This window comes from Eschrichtius robustus, chromosome 2, assembly GCF_028021215.1.
Source record: "Eschrichtius robustus isolate mEscRob2 chromosome 2, mEscRob2.pri, whole genome shotgun sequence".
Taxonomy (NCBI): domain Eukaryota; kingdom Metazoa; phylum Chordata; class Mammalia; order Artiodactyla; family Eschrichtiidae; genus Eschrichtius; species Eschrichtius robustus.
In genome coordinates, this window is record NC_090825.1 from 57404645 (window position 1) to 57431763 (window position 27119).

Consider the following 27119-nt stretch of genomic DNA (forward strand, 5'->3'; position numbering starts at 1 on the left):
TATTAGCTGTGACTGTGTGATGGCTGTATTGACCAAAAGGTTGAAAATCTGAACTGTGTTAATTTAATGAGGGTTGGTAATTTTTCTATAAACATTACTATAAAACACTGAACTCATAAGATTTTTAAAATTTTTTTATTTTTGTTTATTTATTTATTTTTGGTTGCATTGGGTCTTCGTTGCTGCGTGCAGACTTTCTCTAGTTGTGTCGAGCAGGGGTTACTCTTCATTGCGGATTGTGGGCTTCTCATGGTGGTGGCTTCTCTTGTTGTGGAGCACGGGCTCTAGAGTGCACGGGCTTCAGTAGTTGTGGCACACAGGCTCAGTAGTTGTGGCTCATGGGCTCTAGAGCACAGGCTCAGTAGTTGTGGCACACGGGCTTAGTTGCTCCAACGCACGTGGGATCTTCCCAGACCAGGGCTTAAACCCGTGTCCCCTGCATTGGCAGGCGGATTCTTAACTACTGTGCCACCAGGGAAGTCCCTCTCATATAAGATTTTTTTCAAGGTTTTTTCTTAACTGAGATATAATTGACATTATATTAGTTTCAGGTGCACTAACAGATAGAGGCTTGACAAAGTGTTACCGATTAAAAAAAAAAACCAAAAACCGAAACAACTCAAGTCAAAAGCAGTTTCCTCATAGGAAACAAGTGGGAAGCAGTAGTCAGATTTTTTCTTTTACTGTTGTCCCCTTAGAATAAAAGACTTTGAGGTCTACGTGCCTAACTCATTCTTATCTTTCAGTGGGAAGAGGTCTAAGTGATAACAAAGAATTGAGAAAACGAAACAGCCAGTTGCAGTGAAATTTGTTGATAGTAGTATATATGAACTTGCTTATTCTGTAATTTCTAGGAGAATATTATGAGCTCATATACATGATTTTCTACCATGACATTATTACCCATAAACTTACACGTAACCTAGTGGTTTTATTTACTTACCTTGTGAGTGCATTACAAGTTGTTTAAGAGTGCAAGTCAGTGCATTATTAATGGTAGGAAACTCTCTGGTCAACTTTTAAAGAGGACCTTGTATAATTCTGCTTTAACAATAAGTATAAGGGTGATCAAAACTGGAAAATTATGGACAAGAAGAATAATAATGGTTAATACTAATAATATACTTACTAAGTCACTGTTCTCACCAATGTACATATACTAATTAATTTAATCTTCACAACAACTCTGGAGTTGGTACTATCTCTATCAAAATTAACTGTTTTTGCAAATACATATTTCTAAAATGTGTGAAGTTAATACAAATTAAACAATGAGAAACAATATCGTAACTATGTGAGATCATGGGTATGTTAATTAGCTTGGTTTTAGTAATCACTGTATATCAAATCATCACGTTGTAGACCTTAAACATATATACTCATATTTCTCAATTTTACCTCAATAAAGCTGGAAAAAAAAAAAGAAAGAATAAGCCACTTTAAAAAGTAAAAAGAAACAAAGAACAAGAAGTAACCACAGATGCTGAGGAAATTTAAACAACTTAGAAGAGTATTTGACAAAACTTTATTCAAATATATTTTAAAAGCTGGATTACGTGGATGCTTTTCTTGAAAATATAAATGAGCAAAATAGGTCCCAAAGAGATTGGAGATTAAAGCAACACTGAATAGGGAAGTAATTGAGAAGGTAATCTGAGGAGCTCTGGACTCAAATGTTGTATTAGTAAATTCTTTCAAAATTTCAAGGAGCAGAAAATTCTAATGTATTTAAACTGATCTAAAACTTAGAGAAAAAAACTTCCAACACCATTTTCTGAAGCCAGCACAACACAAACGTAGACCTGACAGGCCTCTTTGGTAGGTTGTACTATCGTTCAAAGTATTGCTGCCCCTCCTGGGGGACAGGTTGCAGTTCTTCGGACCACAGGCATCTGCCTTTGCCTCTAGGACTTGAGGGCCTCCTGTGGTAGGATGACATATCCCCACCCTGTGGAAGTCAGGTGTGGTCATGCAACTTGCCTTGGCCTATAAAATAAGGGCAGAAGTGACATCGAGCCACTTATAGGCAGAGGCTTTCAAATCCAGTTCATGGTTCACCAGATCTCTTGCCATGAAGACCAGCAACGTGCCAGATCATCTGGTTTATCTACCTCATCCCAGAGGGAAGACGACGTGGAGAAGAGACACGGTAGATATGTGAGTAAGAATTAAACCTGTGATACTCTAAGCTACTGAGATTTGGGGATTGCTTGTTATCACAGCATAACCCAGCCTATCCTGATTGATACACTCCTCTCCCCCACAAAAGAACACGATAAATTCACTTATGAATATCTGTGTTAAAATCTTCAATTAATAAGAAAAATATCTCAGGCATACATTGTAGGAATAATATACTTCCAACTAAGACCTCTGAACAGGTAAGTATGTTCCCCACTGAAGACTGGGAGACCTCTCACTTTAGGTGTGTGTGCTCCCAACTAAAAAGGTAACATGGTTTAGTTTGTAAAATATGTAAGTAGCTTTGTCCCCTCTCTCCTCCCATCTATTGTGTCAGTATCAAAAAGGAGTTAAGGATTTGAAGGCTTCATGGTAGCAAAAACACCCTTGAGTGGGAAAATATATCTCAGCTGAGATATGGATGAAGGGTATACTAAATGAAAGTTCCTAGGGCTCATGCCTTATACAATTTCAGGGTGCAATGCTCCCTATGAAGGCATAAGAAGTGGATATTACTCCCATTTTTCAAGAGGAGAAACTGAAGTAGTTAACAGGGAAGCTCCGATTTGGCCTCAAATCACCAAGTAAGTTCCTGATGCAGTTTACTTGCTGATGTTTTCTTATTTTGTTAAGAATAAATCTACCATTGCCCAAGTCAGTGAGTTTCTAGCAAAGATACTCCAATGTTTACTTCAGGCTTTTTCTTTTAAGTGTTAATGGATGTGATGATTTCTAAGTCATTAAAAGATGAGTACATCAAGCTCTTGCAAAGAACCCCAGGTAACTGGTTGACCTTGTAAATAAAACATTATCTCTGCTGCTGCTATAAGCAGGCCATGTGATCGATGATAAATTTTCTTAGAAAACAGGACATGGAGGTCATTTGATAGTCAGAAGAACACTCGTGTTCAGCTCAACCAATATAAACTGTTATGTTAATAGTCCAAATAGTAACCTGGATTAGTTCATCTCTGGATTTCTTTCTTAGCAGTATAGGAGATAAGAATATGAATCTCCTGGATCCATCCTGGAAGGACAGTGGTGAGTGCAATATTTAAAATTTGAGTGGTGACTCACTTAAATAGTAATCGACAAAAGGTTGAATGGATAAGAGAAGTAAGCTGTGAGAAAACAGGGCCCATACCTGCCTTATGTATAGGGTTTGGCATACAGGAGGTGCTAAATAAATGTTTCCTGCTTGAAGGGTGAATTCTGAGAGGCAAGTGTCAGACTTGAGATGGAGGTGAGCAGGGCTACCAGAGTGGGAGGTGGCTTGCTCCCTCAGGGCTAAACAAGGAAATGAGTTTTCTAGTTCTCTCTTGAGAACTAGATAAAAATGAAAGCTTCGAGGACAGAAGGCTTCAAAACCCTATGGTTTTTATGTTATTATTTTTTTGTTTTGAAATCATTTTAGACTTACAGAAAAGTTCTAGGAATAGTGCCGCTTCCCCCAACTTCTCCCAAAGTTAACAACAGTACAAGTATCAAAACCAGGAAATTAACATCGGTGCAATGCTACTAATGAAAATATGCCAATTCCTCCAGTTTTCTCCCTGATGTCCTTTTTCTGTCCTAGGATCCAGTTCAAGATCCTACCTTGCATTTAGCTGCTGTGTCTCCTTAATCTCCTCCAATCTGTGATGGTTCCTTAGTCTTTCCTTGTCTTTCATGACCTTGAAACTTTTGATGAATCCTGGTCAGTTATTTTGTAGAATGCACCTCAGTTTGGGGTTGTCTGATGTTTTCTCATGATTAGAAACACGTTACAAGTTTTGGGCAAGAATATCACAGAAGTGATATTGTGTCTTTCTCAGAGTGTCATGTCAGGTCTTCCTCATGTCCATATGTCTCATTACTGGTGACTTTAGCTTTGATCCCTTAGTTAATTAAGGCATTTCAGGCCAGGTTTCCCCACCGTTAAGTTATTATTTTTCCCTTTGTAATTGAGAAATATTTAGGAGAGATACTTTGAGATTACGAAAATATCCTGTTTTGGCTTAAGCTTTCACTAACTTCTCCCACTAATAGGGGTTTCGATTTGCATTTCCCTGATGATTAGCGATGTTGAGCACATTTTCATGTACCTGCTGGCCATTCGGATGACTTCTTTGGAAAAATGTCTATTCAGGTTTTATTTGGATCCATTTTCAGTCAGATTATTCTTTTTTTGCTGTTGAGTTGTGTGAGTTCTTTATATGTTTTAGATAGTACCCCCTTATCAGATGGATGCTTTGTCAATATTTCTGGACAAGCTCTTTGTAAGGGGTCAGTAGGGGAAGGATCTGTAAAATTCCTTTCTAAAACTGGTTTATTACTAAATCCTACTTCAAAATGTTATCATATTTAGTCTTAGGTAATACGATTGCTGCCAAGAAATGCAAATGATTTAATTTCTGTACCCTATGAAGTTTTCATTCAAACGTGTAAGTACTTAACCTGTGGACCACGAATGGGGCTTTGGTGGAGTCAAGAACCCCCTGAAAGGTAAATTCACGATTTGGTGAATGTGTATTCTTTTAGGGTGAAAAATCTGAGCTCTTTTTCAAATTCTCAAATGTGTCTGTGACCTCATTCCCTCTACCCCCTAAAGCCGTATGCTTTAACCAACCTAGTGGACAAACATAGATCATTCTTTTGTACTTACTCAGACTTGATATGCTGGGTTTGACGACATGTATAGAGGAGGACAGAATAAACTTTAATTCAAACTGATCATTTTTGTTGGAGGAAAACACATTCACACAATGGATGAAAGAGGATAAGCTTCCCTTTTATGTTGCCCGCCGCACAGATTTGGATCAGCGTTGTACCATGAGGTATGTTTGACTTACAGAGAAACAATTACATTTTGATGCCAACAAAAAAAGCAAATACATGTTTGGTGTGGTTAATGATACTTTCCCACTGAGGCTTTAATCTTGTGGTGTGATATTTGCTTATTACGGTTTATACAATTTGTCATGCAGTCGGTATCAAAGGCGAAAGTCAACCTGCAGCATGTTAACAGTTTTACGGAGCCCCATTTCCATTCTTCCCTCAAACACTCCTCCCCTGTTTCTTAAGACAGCTCATAACGTGTGACGGAAGAATGCAATGTTTTCTACTAAGGAATGTTTTAATGACGGTATTTTGTATTTGTCATCAAAGCTATCGTAAGGGTGCATTTTAACAGTGCTGAAATGACTGGCAAAACAAATATATCCTGAGCTATGCAAGTGTGATTGGGGCAGGGGAGCAGTGAGAGAGTGATGGCAAATGAGATTTGTTGGTAATATGTTTAGTAATCTGGGGTATATCATGAGTGTTCTAGGGGGTCAATAGAAATTATTTATAAAATTGTTAATGGAAATCATAAAAGAATATTTTTTATCTATAAAGCCAAATACAAAGTTTTACAGAGAAGTTGTGAAAAGCACCTGCCATTCTTTGTTTCTTCTTACTTGGCTTATTGATCTCCTTGACCACCGGGTGGTTCCATTGACAGTTCCTGCTCATCTCCTAGTACTTCACAAGCGGCAACTAATTCCAAAGACCTCAAATTTTAAGAGAAAGACAAGAGAGTTTGTAGCTACAACCTTGAGGTTGCAGATGACTGTCAGATGTTTCAATTTGTCATGCGTCTACATTTTGGAGCCTCAATCCAGAAGCCCTAAGGCCCCATTTCACCTGTTGCAGTAGGTCCCCCACCAACAAGTCTAGGCAGGGTGGGAAAGAGAGATTTAAGGATGATAAAGGGGACATTATCTTTTAGAAAAGTTGGAGTTTGAATGGGAGCTTATCTTTTGCATATTAAGCATGACTTTTGTGTCCGTGGCACCTCAGCTATAGAAAAAGAAGATATGTATATTGGGGCAGGGGTTTGAGGAATATAGGAAAAGATGCAAAGAATATATCCGTAGTGTCTAGAGATAACGTCTTAATAAGGGGCTGATGGAAGATGTTCCTTCTTGCCCCAGATTCCAGGGGAGAATTAATAAGCCCTTCTTGTAACATGAGGGGTGGAGGTATCACTGAAGCTGATGTTGTTTACTCAACAAATAGTTATATGTTGCTTCCACCAGATTTTGCACTAGGCGTCAGAGAATCAGAGATGATTGAAACATACACCTGACCCTAGTGAACTCTCAACTGAGGGAGATGGAAGCCAACACAAACTATCATGATGCCACATAGTAAGTTTGGTGATCAAGAAATGCACAGAGCAAGAGGGAAGTGTGGATGAGGTACCTAACCCAGCTTGGTGTGGGGGGATGCTGGAGAACATTTTCTGGAAGGAGAGCCTGAGCTAAGGCTTAGGAAATCAGTAGAAAAACACTGAGATCCGCAATATTGTTTTTAGAAGTTATGTGGCTGAGCAGACCAAAGAGATGGGAAGGCTGGGGCTGGTGGTGGAGCCAGATGGACCGGGGTAGAAGTGGTCAGCAAGGCGACTGGGGTTAGTTTGACCATAAAGAAATGTGTGACTCCTGAGGCTTCTGAAACTTGCTGCAAGAGGCCATGTAAAGTATCGGTTACTAGTATGGGCTGAGTTTAAATCTGGTCTCTACCACTTAATAGTTTCTTCCTTGGTAATAGGAGACACCACCAGTATCTCAGAGTGTTGTTGTGAGGGTTAAATAAATTTGGATAAGTAAAGGACTCCGGTATGTGCTAAGCATAAGCGGTAGCTGCCACTCTCAGGGTTCTGAGGCTGTGTTCCATAGTGCAATTCCTTACGGCACTGGTGAGTGAGACCAGTGGCCAATGAGAAAATGGCTTTTTAGGAAGGAATGCCAAGAGTAGTTCTTCAGAAGGGAAGCACAGGGAACATTGGTGTTTCCCAAGGGTAGAGTTGGAGAAGAACCTAATAGAATTACCTGGGGAGCATTTTCAAAGTACACATGCCCAGGATGCTCCCGGGATATGCTGATTCAGTACTTCCAGGGGCGGGGCCCAGGCATGAGTGATGGGGAAAAGTCTTCCAGGTGATATGTCTGCTCAGGCCCCTGGTCTAAAAAAGCACAGCTGGCTCTGCCTAACTGTGGGATAACGACCCGACAAGGGAATGCATTTAGCGTAGATGCATGCCAGGCACGCTCTGCTGCTGGGTAGTTTTCCTGAATACACAGAAGAAATCAGATCGTTTCCCTTTCCACCCTGCAATTTGATGCTCCCATGTGCAAATGTCAAGAGACAGGGAGAGGCAAAAGATAAAAGAATAGGAGCAACGGAAGAGCTTTGCAACCCAAGGGATTAGGGTAGAGTGCCCTGTGCTTTAGAAATTTGACTTAGGTAAAACAAGGGAGAGTCTGGGGAGCTTTTGCAGAACCTTTGTGTTTCTTACATCACAACCATCCAGGGAAGATATTGATGTGGGTGGATTCCCAAAAGGAGGGGACACAGATGGGGCTTTTCAGGCTTGAATGCATCTCCACATTCCGAAAGGGACTGTCCATGTGGGAGTTTGTCAGGAAACACGCTAAAACAAGCACATTGGACACAGTGCACCTAAAGGAAACTTCATTAATATAAAACATATTTATTAAACTATGAAGCATAAAAAAAGGAAAAGAAGCAACAATTGTTAGGCGTCTAGAATCTCAGAATTTCAAATGTCCCACAAGGACAATTCTACAGTGTCACTTACTGTCCCCGGGGAAGTTTAGTTCCTATGGCTTCCCTCCTGGCTCTGGGGTACTGCGATGGGCCAGTGACATTCACTCCACGGGAGCAGGCTGTACACTGCTGGCTTTAGAGCTTTCATGAACGTCTGTCAGTTGACCTTCTGTTTGCTCAAATGACTCTTATCAGGGCATCCGGTACTGTGTTAGACACCAGGGGCTCACAAAAAAGATAAGTAAGACATGCCCTGTCCTTAAAGACCTTTGAATCCAGAAGGGAAGGCATAAACAATAATGAAGGCTACCATTTTACTGAGTTCTTGCTGAGTACTAGGCTCTAGTCCTCACTACAATCTGAAAAATATGTGTAAGATTCATGTTAAAGTCTTCACGTTAATGGTAACTGAAGCATATCTTTGAAAGTTAAAGTAACTTGCTGGAGGAAAATCGTCAGCAAGGGGAAAGTCAGGTCTTTCTGATGCCAAAGCCCATGCTGCTCTTTCTACACTCAGTCACATCCCCTCTTAACTGGCACCATAAACAATCAATTAAAGCACAAGGTGATAACTGTTTTTATAGTAGTGTCTTCAACATACCATGGGCATATGGGTGAGAAGGGAGAAAGGCTGACTTCTGTCATCATATGCAGACCAGAAGTCTACCCTATATTGGTAGTATAAGGGGTACATGGATAAGTGTTACTAAATCTTTTTAGAAAATAGGAGAAGGTTCAAAGTTTCTGAATGGAGCAGGGCCGCACGTTTCTGTAAGTTCAGGTATGTAACTACAGACGTATAAATTAGCTACTTAAAAATTTTAAAAAATGTAATTGTGGAAAAATATACCTAACATAATATTTACTATCTTAACCATTTTAGGTGTACAGTTCAGTAATATTAAGTATATTCACTTCATTGTGTAACTAATATATTAGCTACTTTAAAAAGTAGCTATTAGTGTGTTTCTCATTTATTTTTCAATTTTATTTCTTCTATGCTTTTAAAACTCCATTTAAGTTTATTCATTTTTCTACCTGTTTCTTTACGGATGATAGGTAATTTGCTAATTTCTTTCTCCCCTTTTCCAATGTAAATTCTTTTGTCTGCCTTATTTTCAAAAACCTTTATCGTCTAACCTAGTCACTTGGCAGAGATGGTTAACAGTCCTTCTTTACTCCTAGAAATCTTGTATTAATAGGAACATCAATGTGCCCAGCTTAAAAAGCCTACATGTTTCCAGCCTCCTGTAATTGACAGGGGTAGCCAATGAGATGTAAGTAGAAATTGTTGGGTGCAGGTTCCAGGAAACTCTTCCAAAGAGGTTGGCTGGACTGGGAGGTATGTCTCTTTTCCTTGCTCCTTCCTTCTGTGTAGAGCATAGATATGATGGCTCATGCTACAGCGACCATCTTGCAATTATGAGGCTACCTTGAAGATTGGAAGCAGTGCTAAAGACGGTGAGGCAGGAAGGGAGGAGTCTGAGGCCCTGATGATGATGAAGCTATTGAAATAGCCCAGGACGTTGTATCTCCGGCCTCCTTTGACATGAAAGAAAATTAAACCTCTATCTTATTTAAGCCACCGTTAAATAAGTGGCTTAAGTAAGCAGCCAAACCCAATCCTAACTAACATGATCCCTCTAATCTCAATGGGCTGCTCTCCTCACCTTTGCCTGAATTCTGCATGCTCATTGGGATCCATGTCTTTACTCTTACTGGCTGTTTGGCTTGTAGTGTTTTCCTTTCTGCCTTTATGATCATTCAAGTCTTACTTCCTTCATGAAGCATCTTTGGCTACTCCAGTCTTCATAGGTCTCTGCCCTCCAAGCTCCCAGGCTTTGACATTCTACACAATTCGACAGGAGGCTGTACCACTGAGCCCTGGTCACCGCTGGCCATCTGTATGAGTCTACGTTCCTAACTCTAACATAAGCTCCTGAAGGGCCTGGCAATACCTTTTACTGCTTGTGTTCCTCATCTGGGTCTTTCTCTAATTAGGAATTTCATTTCCTTTTCCTCCTGACCCCTGATAATCTTCCTAGAGATATTGTAAAGGGAAAAACTTTTTTTTCCTTTCCATACTATTGTAAATAATTTACTTATTGCTTTTGATTTTTAGAAGTTACAGAAGAAACATATAAACATTGTAAAAAAAAAAAGGCCATGATGTAGATGTATGTAAATGCAAAGTTGAAGGACTATTCATCTAACCCCCCAATCCTGCTCGTCTCCCAAGAGATAACTCCTATTAACAGCTTCTTGAGTAACTCTTTAGACTAGCTGCAATTTGCAAACATATATTGATCTTTAAACATTTTATTTATTTTATTTTTCAATATAAAGGGGCTCCCCGTAATAATACGTTCTACAACTGGCTTTTCTCACTTAGTGCCAGAAGCTGGACATATTTCCACGTTAGTACATCTACAACCGTATTATTAATTTTTAAACAACTACATAAGTATAGGTGTTCTGTAATTTAAGTAACCAAATAACCATGAACAATTAGGTTGTTTCCGATTTTTGCTCTTACAAAAATGTTGCACTAAGCACAATTGTGTATGTATCTTCATGCCCTTGCATATATCTTTAGGATAAATTCTTAGAATAGACTTATGTTTCCCTGAATTCAGAGCTTAAAAAAATGTATCTTTGGGCTTCCCTGGTGGCGCAGTGGTTGAGAATCTGCCTGCCAATGCAGGGGACACGGGTTCGAGCCCTGGTCTGGGAAGATCCCACATGCCGCGGAGCAACTAGGCCCGTGAGCCACAATTACTGAGCCTGCGCGTCTGGAGCCTGTGCTCCACAACAAGAGAGGCCGCGATAATGAGAGGCCCGTGCACCGCGATGAAGAGTGGCCCCCACTTGCCGCAACTAGAAAAAGCCCTCGCACAGAAACGAAGACCCAACACAGCCATAGATAAATAAATAAATAAATAAATAAATAAATAAACCCGAAGTTTAAAAAAAAAAATGTATCTTTGATACTTTCACTCTCCTTTCTTCTCCTGGACCTCTTTTTAGTGGTATGTTGAATATGTGAGCTTAATCCTTAAAAATTTTACTTTTGATTTCATATTTTCTGTGCATTTGCCTTCTCTTTTTTTAAAATTGAAGTATAGTTGATTTACAATGTTGTGTTAGTTTCAGGTGTACAGCAAAGTGATTCAGTTATATATATAATATATAATTTATATATTATATATATATATATATATATATATATACTTTTTCAGATTCTTTTCCATTATAGGTTATTAGAAAATACTAAATATAATTCCCTGTGCTATACAGTTGGTTCTTGTTGGTTACCTATTTTATATATAGTAGTGTGTATCTGTTAATCCCAAACTCCTGATTTATCCCCCGCCCAGTTCCCCTTTGGTAACCATAAGTTTGTTTTCTATGTCTGTGAGTCGGTTTCTGTTTTGTAAATAGATTCATTTGTATTATTTTTTAGATTCCATATATAACTGATATCATATAATATTTGTCTTTGTCTGACTTCACTTAGTATGATATTGTCTAGGTCCATCCATGTTGCTACAAATGGCATTATTTCATTCTTTTTTATTGCTAAGTACTATTCCATTGTATATATATACCACATCTTCTTTAGCTATTCACCTGTTGATAGACACTTAGGTTGCGTCCATGTCCTGGCTATTGTAAATAGTGCTGCTATGAACATTGGGGTGTATGTATCTTTTCAAATTAGAGTTTTTGTCTTTTCCAGATATATGCCCAGGCGTGGGATTGCCGAATCACATGGTAGCTCTATTTTTAGTTTTTTAAGGAACCTCCATACTGTTTTCCCTAGTGGCTGTACCAATTTACATTCCCACCAACAGTGTAGGAGGGTTCCCTTTTCTCCAGCATTTGCCTTTTCTTAAACTTTCTGGGATATTTTCTCAACTTTATCTTCAACCTTCTGTTGAATTTTTAAACTTTACTACCTTATATTTTTAATGTCTGAGTATACTTTCTTGTCCTCTTATTGTCTCCTTTTCATAGCATCTTATTCTTGTTTGATAGATATATTATTTTCTTTTATACCTCTGGAGTATATTAATGAGAATTTATGGAAGTTCTCTTTTCTTCCCTTCACTATCTCTGTTTTATTTTTTTCCCTGGAGCTTAACTTTTAATTTCTATAGTTTAATTCTATAGCTGAATTTTGAACTCTTTGCCATATTGTGGATTTCCATATGGTAATATATTTGTCCATATTTGAGGTAATATCCAGGCTTTAGTGATTTTTAGAGCTCCCCATGATATTCCAGTGGTCTACAACAGCGGGAAGGCAAACTACAGCCTGTGGGGCAAATCTGGCCGACTGCCTATTTTTGTAAATACAAATTTCTGGAACACAGACAAGCTCATTTGTTTACATATTGTGTATCACTAGTTTTGTACTACCATGTCAGAGTTGAGTGGTTGTGACCGAGACTATACAGCCCACAAAGCCTAAAATATTTACTATTTGGCCCCTTACAGAAAAAAGTTTGCCGGCCCCTGGTCTAGAGGCAGGCAGAGGCCATCTTGTAAGCTCTGAGTTTGTTCACCACTTCTCTTGTGGCTGCTTCCCATGCTCATCTATGGCTGAAATTATTTTTCAAGATGAAAAACAATGAATTATTTGCACTATGAAATAATATGAGAGAGTGCTAATTTAAAGACATTTTCTCTGATAGAAGAGAATTAACTTCCTTTTATGGCAGGGCTCTGGATAGGACACTTTATTATTGAAAAACGAGAGGAGTTAAAGACATGTTATTTTTGGACTCTCCATTTTTTCCCAGGTCTTTCCATTTTCCTTTGTACATTATGGATAATTCTTAAGTTTCTTCATCTGAGTTGGAGTCTCAGGGCCTCGGTAAGCTTACCTGCCCTACCTACCTCCTTAGAGTCCTGAAGAAAAAGTTCTGCCAAAATATCCAACTTCAGGGGTGAGCGGGAACGGGGTCTTTTCAGAATCGAAAACAGCAACAACAAAACAACGACAACATCAACCACAAAACAGTTCTTGTGCACTGCACTTGGTATTGACTATCTTGGTCTTTTGAGTTGGATTCAGAAATTCCAGGATATTTAACTGAGGCTATTAAAATATTCTTAGATCCTTTAGTGGCAAGATTCCAAACTTAGCTCTTAGGTTATGTATTAGGAGCAATCAAATGGGTCTGAATGAAAAAGTTGAGTTAAAATATATTTATATAGGTTTTTTTGTGGGGGGGAAACTGATTCATACTAATTTTATTTATAGATTTTCCTGTCTTTTCCCTTCCTCTCCCTGCCCTTTGTAAATGGAAAAACAGGATCTCGATCCTCCTTAGTGAGTAATAGCTGCCCAAAGCTATACGTGCTTTTTGAGGCTTCCAAATGACATCATGTGCAGAACACTGAAGCTGCATTCTCACCCTCTGTCATGTCACCAGAAGTCTTAAACATAATTCCAGCCCATGTGACAGCTGCACACACATTATTTCCCACCTGTGTTATCTCCTCCCTAATTAAGATGGTGTTAGTATCTCAGTTATCAACTCTGTTTTTTCAGGGCTTTTATTATATAACTGTGAAGACTTGCTCCAGGCTGGGATTTAATATGTTCATGTGAATGTTTAGCAGGTGTTAGGGGATTGGAGAAATGCTAGAGAGTAGTTGTTCTGCCCCACACCCCATACCTGAGCACTCCAGCAGGGCTCTTGGAAACAAAATTGCTGATGATGGGAGATTATTTATAGACACATGCATTTGGGGCATTATCCAGCTGGCCTGCCTTGTACAGTTATGCCTGGGAGATCAAAGAGGGCCCTTGGAGTTGGTTTAAAATTTAAGAAGTCATCTACAACTTGAGGACAGCTAGAGTCATTCCGCAAGGATAAAACCCAAACATACCAGTGATGCAAATAAACAATCACTTTTTGGGATAAAGGCTGCTCTAGATCCTGGGATAAACCTTTGAAGTTCCTTGGGTGGATCATGAATAGTATATAATGCCCTTCACAAGTCAAAAAGGTCTAGCTTTCTTGAAAGGCAAGGGAATTTCAACAAAAAGTTGGTTTTCTAGAAAGTTTGGTTCGGAAGGTTTAGAAAAGAGCAGAGTGACTGATGATCTGGGTAGTTGTAGACCAGCTGACAAATGGGAACCAAAAAATGTGCCTGAGCTACAGTCTGCATACTTCCCCAACTGGCCTTGCATTTCAGAGGGTCCAAGAAGGGTGGTCCCCTCTCTACTCAAACCCTTGAAACAGCACTGTCTGATGGAAATTTCTGTGATGATGGAAATGTTCTACCTCTGTTGTCCAATAGGTACATGTGGCTACTGAGCACTCAAAACGTGGCTAGTGCAGTGAGGAACTGATTTTTAGATTTTATTTCATTTTAATTAGTTTAAGTAGTCTACTAGCTAATGGCTATAGTAGCGGACAGTAAAACAATCAGTAATTTTTGTTGAGGTTACTGTATTGAATAATAGTGATGAAGGTGATGTTGTTTAGCCATGTATGGCCACATTTAAATTTTTAGGAGCTGATTAGAATTGGTGTTTCTTATAAAATGGAATCTCATTATTATGTTTTCTTCTTTTCATAGAAAATCCCCTGATAAGTTCCTGAGATGGGGTCCTGGATCTGGAAGGTAAAAAAAATTGGTGCTGAAAGAAGGCCGATGTTACAGAGAAAGGGTCTCTAGATAGTGTGTCTCTATAGACTGGCTCTGGAGGTGGAAAAAGTCTCTAATGGTAGAATTTTAGAGCCTTAGGAACCAGCTGACGAGGGACAATGTTTTGTCAATGGAGCATCCCCAGTGTTCCTCAAATCACTCATGTAGGAAGTGATGAACTCTGTGTGGTTATAGGGGCAGCTCCACTCAAGGGACAATTTTTATCTTCCCCAATATCTTCCTGTTCCTGTAAATATCAGCCACAATAGGCTTCATGTGCTTTCCTAAAACTACTCGGGACTAAATTAGACTGAGCACACAGTCACATTATGACTTTTGTGGGCCCTAGGCACTTTTGCCTTCATGGGTTGCTTCCTCCATAAAAAATAAAGTAAAATAAAATAATGACATCTTACGACTCCACTGTTATAAAGACAAATATATTACTATTATATGTGAAAACATTTTCTTTGACCTAAAAGTTCATCTTTTTTCTTCCATTATAAAAGAAATTAAAACATTTTGTTGGTTTCTAAAAGTATGGTGGGCTTTGGGCACTGAGCCTGCTGCGCCTGGTGGAGAAGTTGGCCCTATTTGAGAGGCTGTACCTTCCCTTTAGGGAAGTCCTCACACTTAAAACTGGCTGGAGGGACTTCCCTGGTGGTCCAGTGGCTAAGACTCTGCGCTCCCAATGCAGGGGGCCAGAGTTCGATCCCTGGTCAGGGAACTAGATCCCACACGCATGCCGCAACTAAGAGTTCACATGCCGCAACTAAAGATCCTGCATGCCGCAACAACAACAAAAAGATCCCTCATTATCCCTCATGCTGCAAGGACGATCCGGCATGCCGCAATCAAGACCCACTGCAGCCTAAATAAATAAATAAGTGTTAAAAAAAAAAAATTAAAAAAAACTGGCTGGAAATGGCCTATTCTTTTCTTAGAAGATTGCAAAATATATTTTTAGTTGGTGTACAATAAATATTAATTGATTAAAAATATTCAGAGATGTCGAGACTTCTAACAATACAAATATTTGTCTGCTTTTTGTTCCTAATGTCCATTTTGGACTTATTATTTGGCTACTCAGAGTATGGTCCACAGACCAGCAGCAGCGGCATCACCTGGAGCTTGTCAGAAATGCAGAGTATCAGCCTCCATCTGATACTGAGTCAGAATTTGCATTTTGACAAGATCTCCAAGTGATTCACATGGACATAACACTGAAGCACCACTGCCCTGCAATTTAAACAGGATTGTTTATCATTAGTAGAAATGAAAGAGCTGATTCCCTTAGCCTCCTTTAATCGAGGGCTGGCTCTCATTCTTCTCCAGTGGCAATGAATTCAGTTCCTTTAGTACAGCTCTTCCCAACTTTGGCAGACCATTGGAATCATCTGGGGAGCTTAAAAAAAAAAAAAAACCCAACGTGTGGGACCCATCCCCTAGAGATTCTGAAATAATTGGTCTGGGGTGGGATTGTGGGAATCAAGGTCTCATTTTTAAAGCTTCTAAGGTGATGTTAATGTGGAGCCAGAATGAGAACTGTGAGCCTTTCCCCACAAGATTTGCCCCCTGGTTTTGATCATTTTGGCCTCTTCTGTATTCCCTAACCTTCTCACTCTGAGCAACCAAGTGTATAGTCCAGAACTAGTTTCTTACCTTGGAGTCTGACATGCTCTATTAATTCTCAAAGTTCTGAAGTGTTCTCCTAGTATATACATACCCCGAAAAATTAATTGCCACCATTTCCTACATCCTTATTATGTGTCCCATAATCACCTTCAGTCATTTAATCTTCACCATGATAATAAATACTATTCTTATGCTCATTTTACAGCTGAGGAAATGGAGGCTTAGAAAGGCTGGCTCTTCCCAAGCTCATCCAATTTCTAGTTCCAAAATTTGTCCCCCCCCCACCCCAAAACTATTGTCCTCTACTGTCATGCTTTTATTTAGGAAACACTGATAATTTCCTAACTCATATGTCCGAACATTAGATTTACCATTATTCAGTCTTTGAGAATTACTGGCAAAGGAAATAGAATGAAGACCAGGAAAGAATTAAGTAGCTAACAGAATTTTGAGTGGTTTTAATCCATTAAAGAAAAGTTTGAAAATTGTGATATACATTTTCCAACCTGCATAACTGATATGATACTTCACTTGAAAAAAACAAATATTAAATACTCCAAAGGTACCCTGTCTTAGGACTGTGGAGATTACTGGGATAAAAAAAACAGTCTTTGCCCTTGAAATGACAAGTGAAGAGGCTAAGGACCTGAATTAGTCTGACATATGACAGTGAAAAGAATCAGGTGCTAAATTGTGTGGTAAGGTCATTAAGCTTTGCCAAAGTTCAGAGGCTGGCAGAAACTGGACAGGATTTATGGAGTTCTGTCTGAAGTCTGTAAGGATGAATGGAGACTGAATAACTAGAAAAGACAAAGCTGAGCTGGGACACTGGCCTAATATTCACTGGGAAGTAAGAATTTTCCCAACTGAATTACCAGCCTGGTTTCTTGTTGGCTGAATGTCCCTTTTCTGGGGCTGGAGAATACGTAGTCTTTGAATTCTAAACAAATGCCATCTCAGCCAAGCTTAGCACTATCTCAGTGTCCTGAGTGACCTATATCTGGAGCAGCAAAATCAATCAGATGCAGAGGATTGATAGCTTCCTGCTGCATATATCCACGGGCTTCTTTTAAGGTTGCTAGAGTACACTTTGCTTAATATTGAACCAAGAGAAGTTGAAAGCCAAGTACTTATTTAAATATTTAAATATTGATCAAGCTCAGTGCTTGAGAGAGGGCAAGAAAACTGCAGATAGCATGATTATATGTCCTCAGTTGCTGAGGGTTCCACAAGTACTAGTTTTGCTTGTTTGTTTCTTAATTTTAGTGGGGAAGGAGGTTTGGGGTAACTTCTTATAATAGTTGGTCCTCCTCCCACATTTTCTTATTTTTTTTCTATCTACATATCTGACAGAAGTAACGAAAAAAAGGAGGGGGGAGAAAGAAAGAAAACGCACAGTACCAGTGATGTAAAAAGAAGCATAACAACAAAGGCCACAAATTCATCAATGTTTTTGCTCACCACGGATTGGAAACCATTTTTGTCAAGTGTGTTGTTCAGTTAATCTCCAGTACACATTTTAGGGTTGGAAATATTTTTTAGTTTTGAAAAATATAAAACTTTTTATTTTTTTTGTCTTGAGTACTTTGAAGTCCTGGAAATGGGCAGGAACTTCTTTTTCTTTAAAAGGCAGTCCCTGAGGCCAGGCCTTGGGGTCCCAGCTCCGCGAAGCAGGAGCTGGGATTGCAGCATGGGGTCAGGCGAGCTTTGCCAGGGTGGGGTCACTTTATCAAGGCAGAAGCCCGGACCTTTGCCTTGGAACAGGGTGAAGGACACAAGGCAGGGTTTCCTTGCTCTCTTCTTCAGCCTTGCCTTCTTCCTCAGGCTGCTCTGTCGGCAAGGTGGGCTGGGCAAGGTGAGGACCAGGAGGGAGGCCAAAATGGCTAAGGCCCAGGAGAGGTGTTGGTGACAGCTGGGGAGGGGTGTCTCGGTGGCCAGCTCTCTCGGGCTACTTCACTTGAAAAAAACAAATATGATATACTCCAAAAGTGCCCTGTGTGTTAGGACTGTGGAGATTACTGGTTCTGCGGGCGGCAGGTCTTCACAGGAAAACCAAAACAAAGACTCAAGGTAATTATTAGAAAAATCAAATCGGTACTTTTGCCTTTAAAGCTGCTATCATTATCTGAAGTCTCTTTTAGGAAGGCCTGGCTGATGGAGAGGCTTCTCTGCTTGGGGTTGCGATCAGTTCTAACCAGAAAAGTGCGTTGATGGTAAGGGGGTCCCTCTCATATTGCTGTTCATGGTAAGAAAGAGGGTTTTCATATTATGGTGACTTCTAATGGAGCCCCTTGCTGGCGTGAAGGCGCAGAGAATCGCAGCTCGCGAAGCTCTCGGCTTGAGGAACCTGAGCCTCGAGAAACAAGAGGGCGTCTACAGATGTTTAGGTAAGAAATGGGCCACGTTAAGTCACAACTGTGGTGGCTTTTGGCCGAGGACAGCCTGGGGCTGCCTCGGGCCAGACACATCTCCTTTCAGGAGCCGGCAGCCGACCCCTCCCTCTGGCGGCGCCCAGGCGAGGCCAGTGGGGTCCGGGGCGCGCGGGCGCCGCCACCAGGGCGCAACCTCGCGCTCCCCGGGCTCGGAGCCCCCGCCGGTCCCAGCGCTCGGGGCCGGGGGAGCGAGGCCGAGGCAAGCGGCCGCGGGCGTTGGGAGGGGGCCGGCGGAGCCCGCGCGGTCGGGCAGCTTCAGGTTTCCTCCTGGAGCCGGTGTCGGGCGCGGCGGCGGGCGGGCCCGGCCATGTGATGCCGGGGCCGGGAGGCGGGCAGGCGGAGATCCAGCGGCAGCCGGCAGGCGCGGAGCGAGCGGGGTGGCCCCCGCCGCAGGCGCAGCCAGCGCGGCCCCGGAGCGCGGCCTCGGCTCCGCCCCCTCGCGCTGCCCGGGCCGCGCCGCCGCGGGGCGTGGGCCGCTTCGGGAGATCCTGCCCGGCTCCGGTGGCGCGTTCCGGGCGCCCTCGGGGAGGGCGCGGGGGCAGCGCCTCGCTCGGGCGTCGGAGGCTGCGGGACAGCACCTCCGGGTAAGTGCTCTCTGGGGGCTCCATCCCCGCGTCTCCCGGCCGCCCGGGGTGGAAAAGTTTGGCCGCCTCACCTGAGTTCGCCCTCGCGGAGCTACTTTCTCCAGGGTTCCGGAGGGCGCGAGGATCAGCGGAGGTGGAAAGGGGGTGCTGCCGCGGGCTCGGCGGCGCGGGGGATGGCCGCCGCCTCCCTGTCCTCGGGGATGGCAACAAGTGCAGAGGCGGCGCGGCCGGCGCGGCGGCTGCAGCTGCGGAGCGCTGGGTCGCCCGGACCGCGCGGCCCCTCTCGCCCCCGCCGGCCCCGCTCAGGGGACCGGGCATGGGCGGGTGGAAGCCCGGCCGCTGTCCTTCGGGCGCCGGGGAAATAAATGGTCTTCTTGCGGTGGAGAAGGCAGAGCCTCGAAAGCTGGGGTTTCCCTTCCCCATCAGTGCCTGGCTCCGGGGTGAGGGTGCTCGGCGGGGCCGGGTCGCCAGAGAGCAGCACACCAAGCGGAAGCTCAGGACACAAGCGCTAACATTTCTTTCATGTGGAAACACATGTTGTGCTTTAAAAGGCATCTATAGTTATCTTGGTTAGGAGAGGCGGCCAGAATTCCGTTGGACTTCCTTAGGATTATTTCGTGGATCTGTTTTCCTCTTGGAAACCTGGGGTGTGCCTGCTGGTCCCCTAACCTTCCCGTGCTGGGAGTTTCCACAGGGGCATAATGACGGCCTGTTGGCCAGGGAGGCATCCTCGCCTATGCAGGGCTTTGTGGAAGCTGGGTGCACAGGCAGCCTTGGAAACCCAACTCTCGTTTCCCAGACACCAATTAGATTTCCAGGAGAGAATCCATCTTCCTCCCTAGGAGCCCACAGCGCCCCCCCGCCCCCCATTGGTTGTAGCTGGCAGCAACATCTGTGTTTGCGCAGCTTCTCCCTTCTTGACCTCTGCCTGAGTCCAGACAAGTCCCCGCAGACCCAGAGTTAAAGAGGTTTACCACCAGACCCGCGCCAATTGGGTAAGAAATACGAAAACGTAAGATGTTTAGAAGGAACTGATCATTTGGGGTCCCATGGGGTCCCTGGTTTTCTAAAGCTTTGCCATCTTGTGTTCTAGGCCCTGAAGATGTCAGGGGAATTGAAGTCCTTTTTTCACAACAAAAAATCGAAGACCTGTTCTCTTGGGTTCTGTGGGTTGCTCTTTGCACATCATAATCCAAGCAGATTACCTGGGAAGCTTTTTAGTATAACTGTCTTGGGTTTTTATATACACATACTTAAAGCACATAGGTATTTGCCTTATCTTGATTAATAGCCAATCTGATTCCTTTGTAGTATTTGGAGCAAAAGAAATTACTACTGCAAAAACCTTTGGAGTTTTCTTATACAACATAGTATTTCAGTGTAATGTTCTGATGTGGACTTTCTGTGTGATTATTGTGCTCATTAACTTTGATCAAACAGGAATTTGGATAGCATCAGACCTCATATTTAGTGGTTAGAGAAACTGAGGCACAGAGCTAGCTATTGGGCGTTTGACTCAGGTGAATGTCCTGGCTAATGGGAGAATGGAGAACAGAGAATCAGTGTTTGTCCTCCTTTTGATTGTGTTTTCTTCCTTATCAAAACCACATAGCCTGGCCAACCAAGAACAGGTTATGTAACAGGTGTGTCGTTAGACTTTCCTTTGAAGCACTTCTCCTGTCCTCTAAGCAGTTCAGAAACACTTAAAGGTAAAGAGGAAATAGTAGTTGGTAACTAAGGCTCTATGAAATTTCATCAGGGGCCTCACTTGTGTTTCACACCTTTTTTTGTTTAATCATGTGAGTACTGCAGAAGAGTTTGGAATATTTTCTCATTGTGCTCTTATAAGAAACTACTGTTGTGGCTAAGACATAAGTTGCACAGGAATTTCAGGTGAGCTGTGACACATGACCTCCTTTGGTAAATGAGAAAAGGATATGTGTTTTAAATAGGTATTAAAACAAATAAAGGAATATAATGTTACTTCTATATTAAGCATTCTGTACAAAATTGGTAACCACTGTATTGGTACTTAAGCTCTAACTTCAAGTTCTGCCAGAGTTTATGACCAAGTGTGACTCCCCAGAAAAAAGGTTTATGATATATTGGTTTGGCCAAAAAGTTCATTCGGGTTTTTCCATAACATCTTACGGAAAAACCTGAACAGACTTTTTGGCCAACCCAGTAAATGTCGGAAAACCCTTTACAATTGGCACATGGTTAGAATGGTACTGCAGAGAGTACAAATTACTCTCAAACTCCCAGGCTGACTGTAATTTTATTATGCTTTAATTTACTGATCAGATATGACAGATCTGGTTTATGTAGGTTTTGTCTAATTGCATTTGTATTTATGTTGCTTTAGTGAAACAGAGAAGCTATAGGATAATTTTCCTGTGACCTTAAATTTGTTACGAAGAGATGGGTCAAGCTGGGCAACTCCCACTGAGAGTTCTAAATTAAAAACAGTGTTATACTTGAAGTGCACCAAATTCAGGGAATTTTGCCATGTTAGAGTTGTACTGTAAATATTATGCCACGCTGTAGGGCTTGAGTCCAGATCCCTCCCGTAGGCAAAGCTGGGCTTAGAGATATTTTTCTTACGAAGTGCAGGTCAGGTACTAGACCACAGAGCATTTTGCCCTGATTGGATGGTACTCTGCCATTTTTGTCCAGTCTCTATAATCCTTAGTTCTTTTGTAATTTTCCAGGTATTTAAAAGTTCTCAAAACCTCAAAGCAGTGTCGCTCTGCTATGTTGCCATTTTGATGGTCTCTATCATGCCCCTCTCTTTTTGTGAACATTTTCTTATATTTATTCAACAAATATTTGAGGGCAAACTATTTGAGGGCACTGCTCTGTACTTTAATTCTCTGGACTGTGGATTTCATGTCTTAGACTGTACTTTTCTGATTTTAGAATTTTTAGGATCTGTTGCATTTTGAGTGGGCCTCTCCACACTCAACACTAAGACATTTGGCTGATAAAATGGCAGGTAATTTTTTCTGTGATAGTACATCTTCTTAACTTGACTGCAATTTTTCCCTTGAAATTTGCTCTTTGGCACATTGAAATTTGCTTATTTCTACCATTATTGCTCCTGGACTTCTTCTCCTGGATAACCAAGGTAATGAGATTTGACATCATTTTTAGTATGAAGGAAAGTGAAAACATAATTGAATATTGGGCAATTGTTCCAGTGATCTTGGTTTTGAACACTTTTATAAAAAATGTATTTTAATTTTCAGAGGTGTGTTCTCTTATTTTAATCCTCAGTTTATTAATTTGAGGTTTGATTTCTGTAGAAAGTTGATGTAAAAAGAATGCCTCATAGCCACGAGTGAAGGCCCGCATAGATGGAGATGGGCAACGACACCTTCGCTTTACATAATAGCATGTGTACTCAGCACTCAGATAACATTCTGCCTATTTCAAGTGGCAGGCTTTGTTTGACTGGTGTGCACATGATCATTTTGCCTTTAAAAAATGCTTAAGATGTTAACATGCTTTCTGTATTTCCCTCAAATATACAGACATTCCCTTAATAAATAATCATGAAATATATTGCATATATTAATGAAATGTATGGTTTAGCTCTTAAATTCATTATCATACACTAGTGATCATGCCCTTTTTAAGGCTTGCACCTCTTCTTCCATCATTTTATAAGTTAAAGCAATTATCTTTTGTAAACTATAACCAAGTGGTTAAGAGTGGGGACTCCGGAGCCAGCCTGTCTCATTAGACGGTCCTGGCTCTGTCCTGGCTGTACCACCTCTCTCTACCTCAGGTTTCCCATCTGTAAAATGGGGATAATCACTGTAACCTGCCCTCTAGGGTTGTTGGGAGAATTCACTGAGTTAATTTGCAGAGAGCCCTTCTGGTAGTGCCTGGTAGAGATTAAGTGCGAGAAAATGATGGTTATATTTATAACAAATAGAAAATAGACATTTAAAAAAAAAAGGAGCTTGAGCAGGTTTTCCAGGTTTCAGAAGGCAGTGAGATGTCCGTGTGATCTCAAGGGGAAGCGCCCTAGGCTGGGAGTCCAAGGCAGGGATGGAGACTGTTGCCTGTGGCCTCTCATCTGTGTAACCTTGGGCAAGTATGACCCCTCTGTGGGTCTCAGCTTCCTCATCTGGTCAAACGGAAAGGGGTAGACTTGATGGTCTCTAAGGACCTCTGGTTCTAACATTCTATACTGTCCTGAAATTTGAAGGTGAGGAGGGCGTTTGTCAGTTCAGCCGTGGCTGTCTTGGGCAACACAGGACAGGAATGTACTGTCCACAGGGTCAGAACTGCGCCTGCAGCGGGCGGTCAGTAAACGTTTGAAGGGATTATGAAATAATACTATTAACTTACCTCACCTTGATCACCAGACAGTCATCAGGTTGAAATGACTGAGTTATCTTTCTGGACTTAGTCCAGAGAGATTTTAGACATGAATGTCTGGATCCCATGCATGTGGGTCATAGGCCATCCTGCTCCCTTTCTTCTGTGGAACCCCTTCTTGTGGAAGAGGGGTGGGGTAGATCTGGGAAGATGAAAGACAAGTGGACTGATTATTTCTGAATTTCATGATTAAAGTATTTCCACACCTGATACACAGGAGAACATCACCAATGGCCTTTGCAGGGGTGCTGTAAACTAGAAGGGCTTGGAGCAAAGGCAGTCTCATTAAGGACTTCTGACCATTTGTGAAGATTAAGAAGTTTTCGTTGGGCTGGATGGTTCAGGCGAAGTCTGTGGAGCAAATTTGTCTCTTCTCCCTAATGACCATTGTTTATTGTCTGTGCATGGTCCTTTTTCGACAGTTTTCCTCATTTTCTTGCTCCACCAGCCTCCTGGTTTGCTGTGTGGCCAGGTGTTAGTTTCAAAAAGTAGGGGGTACCCAGTGATTAATGAGATTATGGGTTATTTGAGCCCCGAACCCAGGATTCTGAGCCTGGCTGTTCGTTGGAATCACCTGGGTTCATAATCACTCAGCTTGGGCCTGACATCTTTTTTTTTTTTTTTTTTGATGTGGACCATTTTTAAAGTCTTTATTGAAATTTGTTACAATATTGCTTCTGTTTTATGTTTTGGTTTTTTGGCCGGGAGGCATGTGGGATTTTATCTCCCCGACCAGGGATTGAACCTGCGCCCCCTGCTTTGGAAGGCCAAGTCTTAACCACTGGACCACCAGGGGAGTCCCCTGGCATCATTTTTTAAAAAGGTGATACTAGCTATTTATAAAAGGGTTTGCTAGCCATTTACCTAACCTTTAGTGTTTCTGGCTTTCTGCATCTGAAAGAATCCAGGGAAGGGTAATTCTCCTGGTATCCCTTTTAAGCTATGGGCAAGTCACCTGTCTCCTACTGCCTCCTCTTGTGTCCCCCCACCCCTGCTCCCATTAGCCAGGACTGGTACCTGCCTGTGGAATGTGCCGTGTACTCCCTACCTTCTTTGACTTTGTTCCTTTGTTCCCTTTCCTTTCTAGCGAAAATCTGTTGCAATCCTCAAAGCAAGTTCAAACCACCATCTCTCTGAAACCCTTGACCAACTTCTCAACTTTCCAACTTGACTGTAGGCCCATTGATGGCAGGGACCCTGATTTAGGCTACTCTGTAGGGGGCTCCACAGAATATACCTATATTGGTTGGTTGGTTAGTAATTTTGCTAACTGTCATGTCAACAAGTCCTAGTTTACAGCATCCCCATGGAGGCTAATGGTGATTGTTTTCCTGTGTATAAGGTGTGGATCGCATTGGAAAATATTGGGCTGCAGGGGAGGAAAGGAGAATGTTGCTCAAGAAGTTAGATAGCTAGTCCTTCTGAGATATAAATGAGAGGCTACGCAGGCCTCTCTTAGGAAATTGTATGTTCTGTCTGGGGAAATGAATGAAATTCTTGTTCAGAGTTAGAATCTTAGGACTGAAACAATCCTGAAAGGTTTTTCTCTAGTTTCTAGCAGGTGAACAATCCCCCTGTATAGCATACTTCCACATGGTTGACCATTTGAATACTGTCCTTGAATACTTTCAGTAATGGGGGACCAGTAACCACAGATACCCCAGTCTATCTTTGTTTTCCCCCCCTCAACTTTAGATACACACAATTATTTGTCAAAGTGTGCAGTATGATTTGATATACATGTACGTTGTGGAATGATTACCAAGGATAATTAACACATCCATCACCTCACATAGTTAACTTTTTTGTGATGAGAACACTTAAGATCTAATCTCAGCAACTTTCTAGTATACAATACAGTATTTTTACCTATAGTCACCCATGCTGTATGTTAGATACTCAGAACTTTTCAAGAGGTACAGACTTTCAGTTATATCTCCCTGTTTCCTCATTCCCGCAGCCTCTTGAGTCACCATTCTATTCTGTTTTTATGAAATTGGCCTCTTTTTTTCATAAGATTCCACGTATTGCTGATGTTGTATAGCATATAGAATTTGTCTCTTTTTTTTCCTTATAAATTTATTTATATTTTATTTATTTATTTTTGGTTGCATTGGGTCTTCATTGTTGCGTGTGGGCTTTCTCTAGTTGCTGCGAGCGGGGGCTACTCTTTGTTGTGGTGCGTGGCTTCTCACTGCAGTGGCTTCTCGTTGCGGAGCGCGGGCTCTAGGTGCGTGGGCTTCAGATGATCTTCCTGGACCAGGGATCGAACCCATGTCCCCTGCACTGGCAGGCGGATTCTTAACCACTGCACCACCAGGGAAGTCCCTAGAATTTGTCTTTCTATGGTGGCTTATTTCACTTAGTTCTATGCCCTCCATTTCATCCATGTTGTCGCAAAAGGCAAGATTTCCTTTTCTAATGGCTGAATGATATTCCACTGTGTTACACATATTACATTTTCTTTATACATTCATCTTTACAGACACTTAGGTTATTTCCATGTCTTTCTTGGTTATTGTGTATAATGCTGCAATGAACACAGGAATGCAATCTTTTTGAGATAATGATTTCATCTCCTTAGGCTATGTACCCAGAATTGGGATTGCTGGATCATATGGTAGTTTATTTTTAATTTTGTGAGGAATTGCAATCCAGTTTTCCATAGTGGCTGCACCAATTTACATTCCAATCAACAGTGCACCAGTGTTCCCTTTTTTCTACATTTTCACCAGCATTTATCTCTTGTTTTTTGATAATAGCCATTGTAACAGGTGTGAGGTGATCTCATTGTGGTTTTGATTTGCATTTCCCTGATTGGTGATGTTGAGCATCATGTGCTTGTTGGCTGTCCGTATGTTGTCTTTGTTAAAATGTCTGTGTAAGTCCTCTACTCATTTTAAAAATGAGATTTTTTTTTTTGCTATTGAGTTGTTTGAGTTCCTTATATATTTTGGATATTAACCCCTTATTAGATATATGGTTTATAGATATTTTCTCCCATTCTGTAGGTTGCCTTTTCATTTTGTTGATGGTTTCTTTTGCTGTGCAGAAGCTTTAGTTTGATGTAGTCCCACTTGTTGATTTTTTTGCATTTGTTGCTTGTTCTTTTGGTGTCATATCCAAAAATCATTGCTAAGATGTTGTTAAGGAGCTCCCCTGCCTTATCTTCTTCTAGGAGTCTTATGGTTTCAGGTCTTACAAGTCCTTAATCCATTCCAAGTTAATTTTTGTGAGTGGTGTAAGATACTGGTCCAATTTTATTCTTTCACATATGGATATCCAGTTTTCCCAACACCATTTATTGAAGAGGTTATCCTTTTGTCATTGAGTGTTTTTGGCACCCTTGTTAAATATTGACCATATATGCATGGGTTTATTCTGGGCTTTCAGTTCTGTTCCATTGGTCTCTATGTCTGTTTTTCAGCCAGTACCATATTGTTTTGACTGTTATATTGTAGCTTTGTAATATAGTCTGAAATCAGGAAGTATGATGCCTCCAATCTTGTTCTTAATATTGCTTTGGTTATTCAGGGACTTTTGTGGTTCCATACAGATTTTAGGACAATTTTTTTCTGTTTTTCTGAAAAGTCATTGGAATTTTGATAGGGATTACTTTGAATCTGTAAATGGCTTT

At 41.4% G+C, this 27119-nt stretch overlaps 1 protein-coding gene across 1 annotated transcript in view; it reads left to right on the forward strand.

Moving 5' to 3' along the window:
- Positions 1-18821: 18821 nt before the first annotated feature.
- Positions 18822-27119, forward strand: part of ARHGEF28 (Rho guanine nucleotide exchange factor 28) — a 285463-nt gene continuing 277165 nt past the window's right edge. The window contains 2 exon segments of the mRNA XM_068535504.1: positions 18822-18854; positions 18856-19093. Coding sequence (XP_068391605.1) covers positions 18822-18854; positions 18856-19093 — 271 coding nt within the window.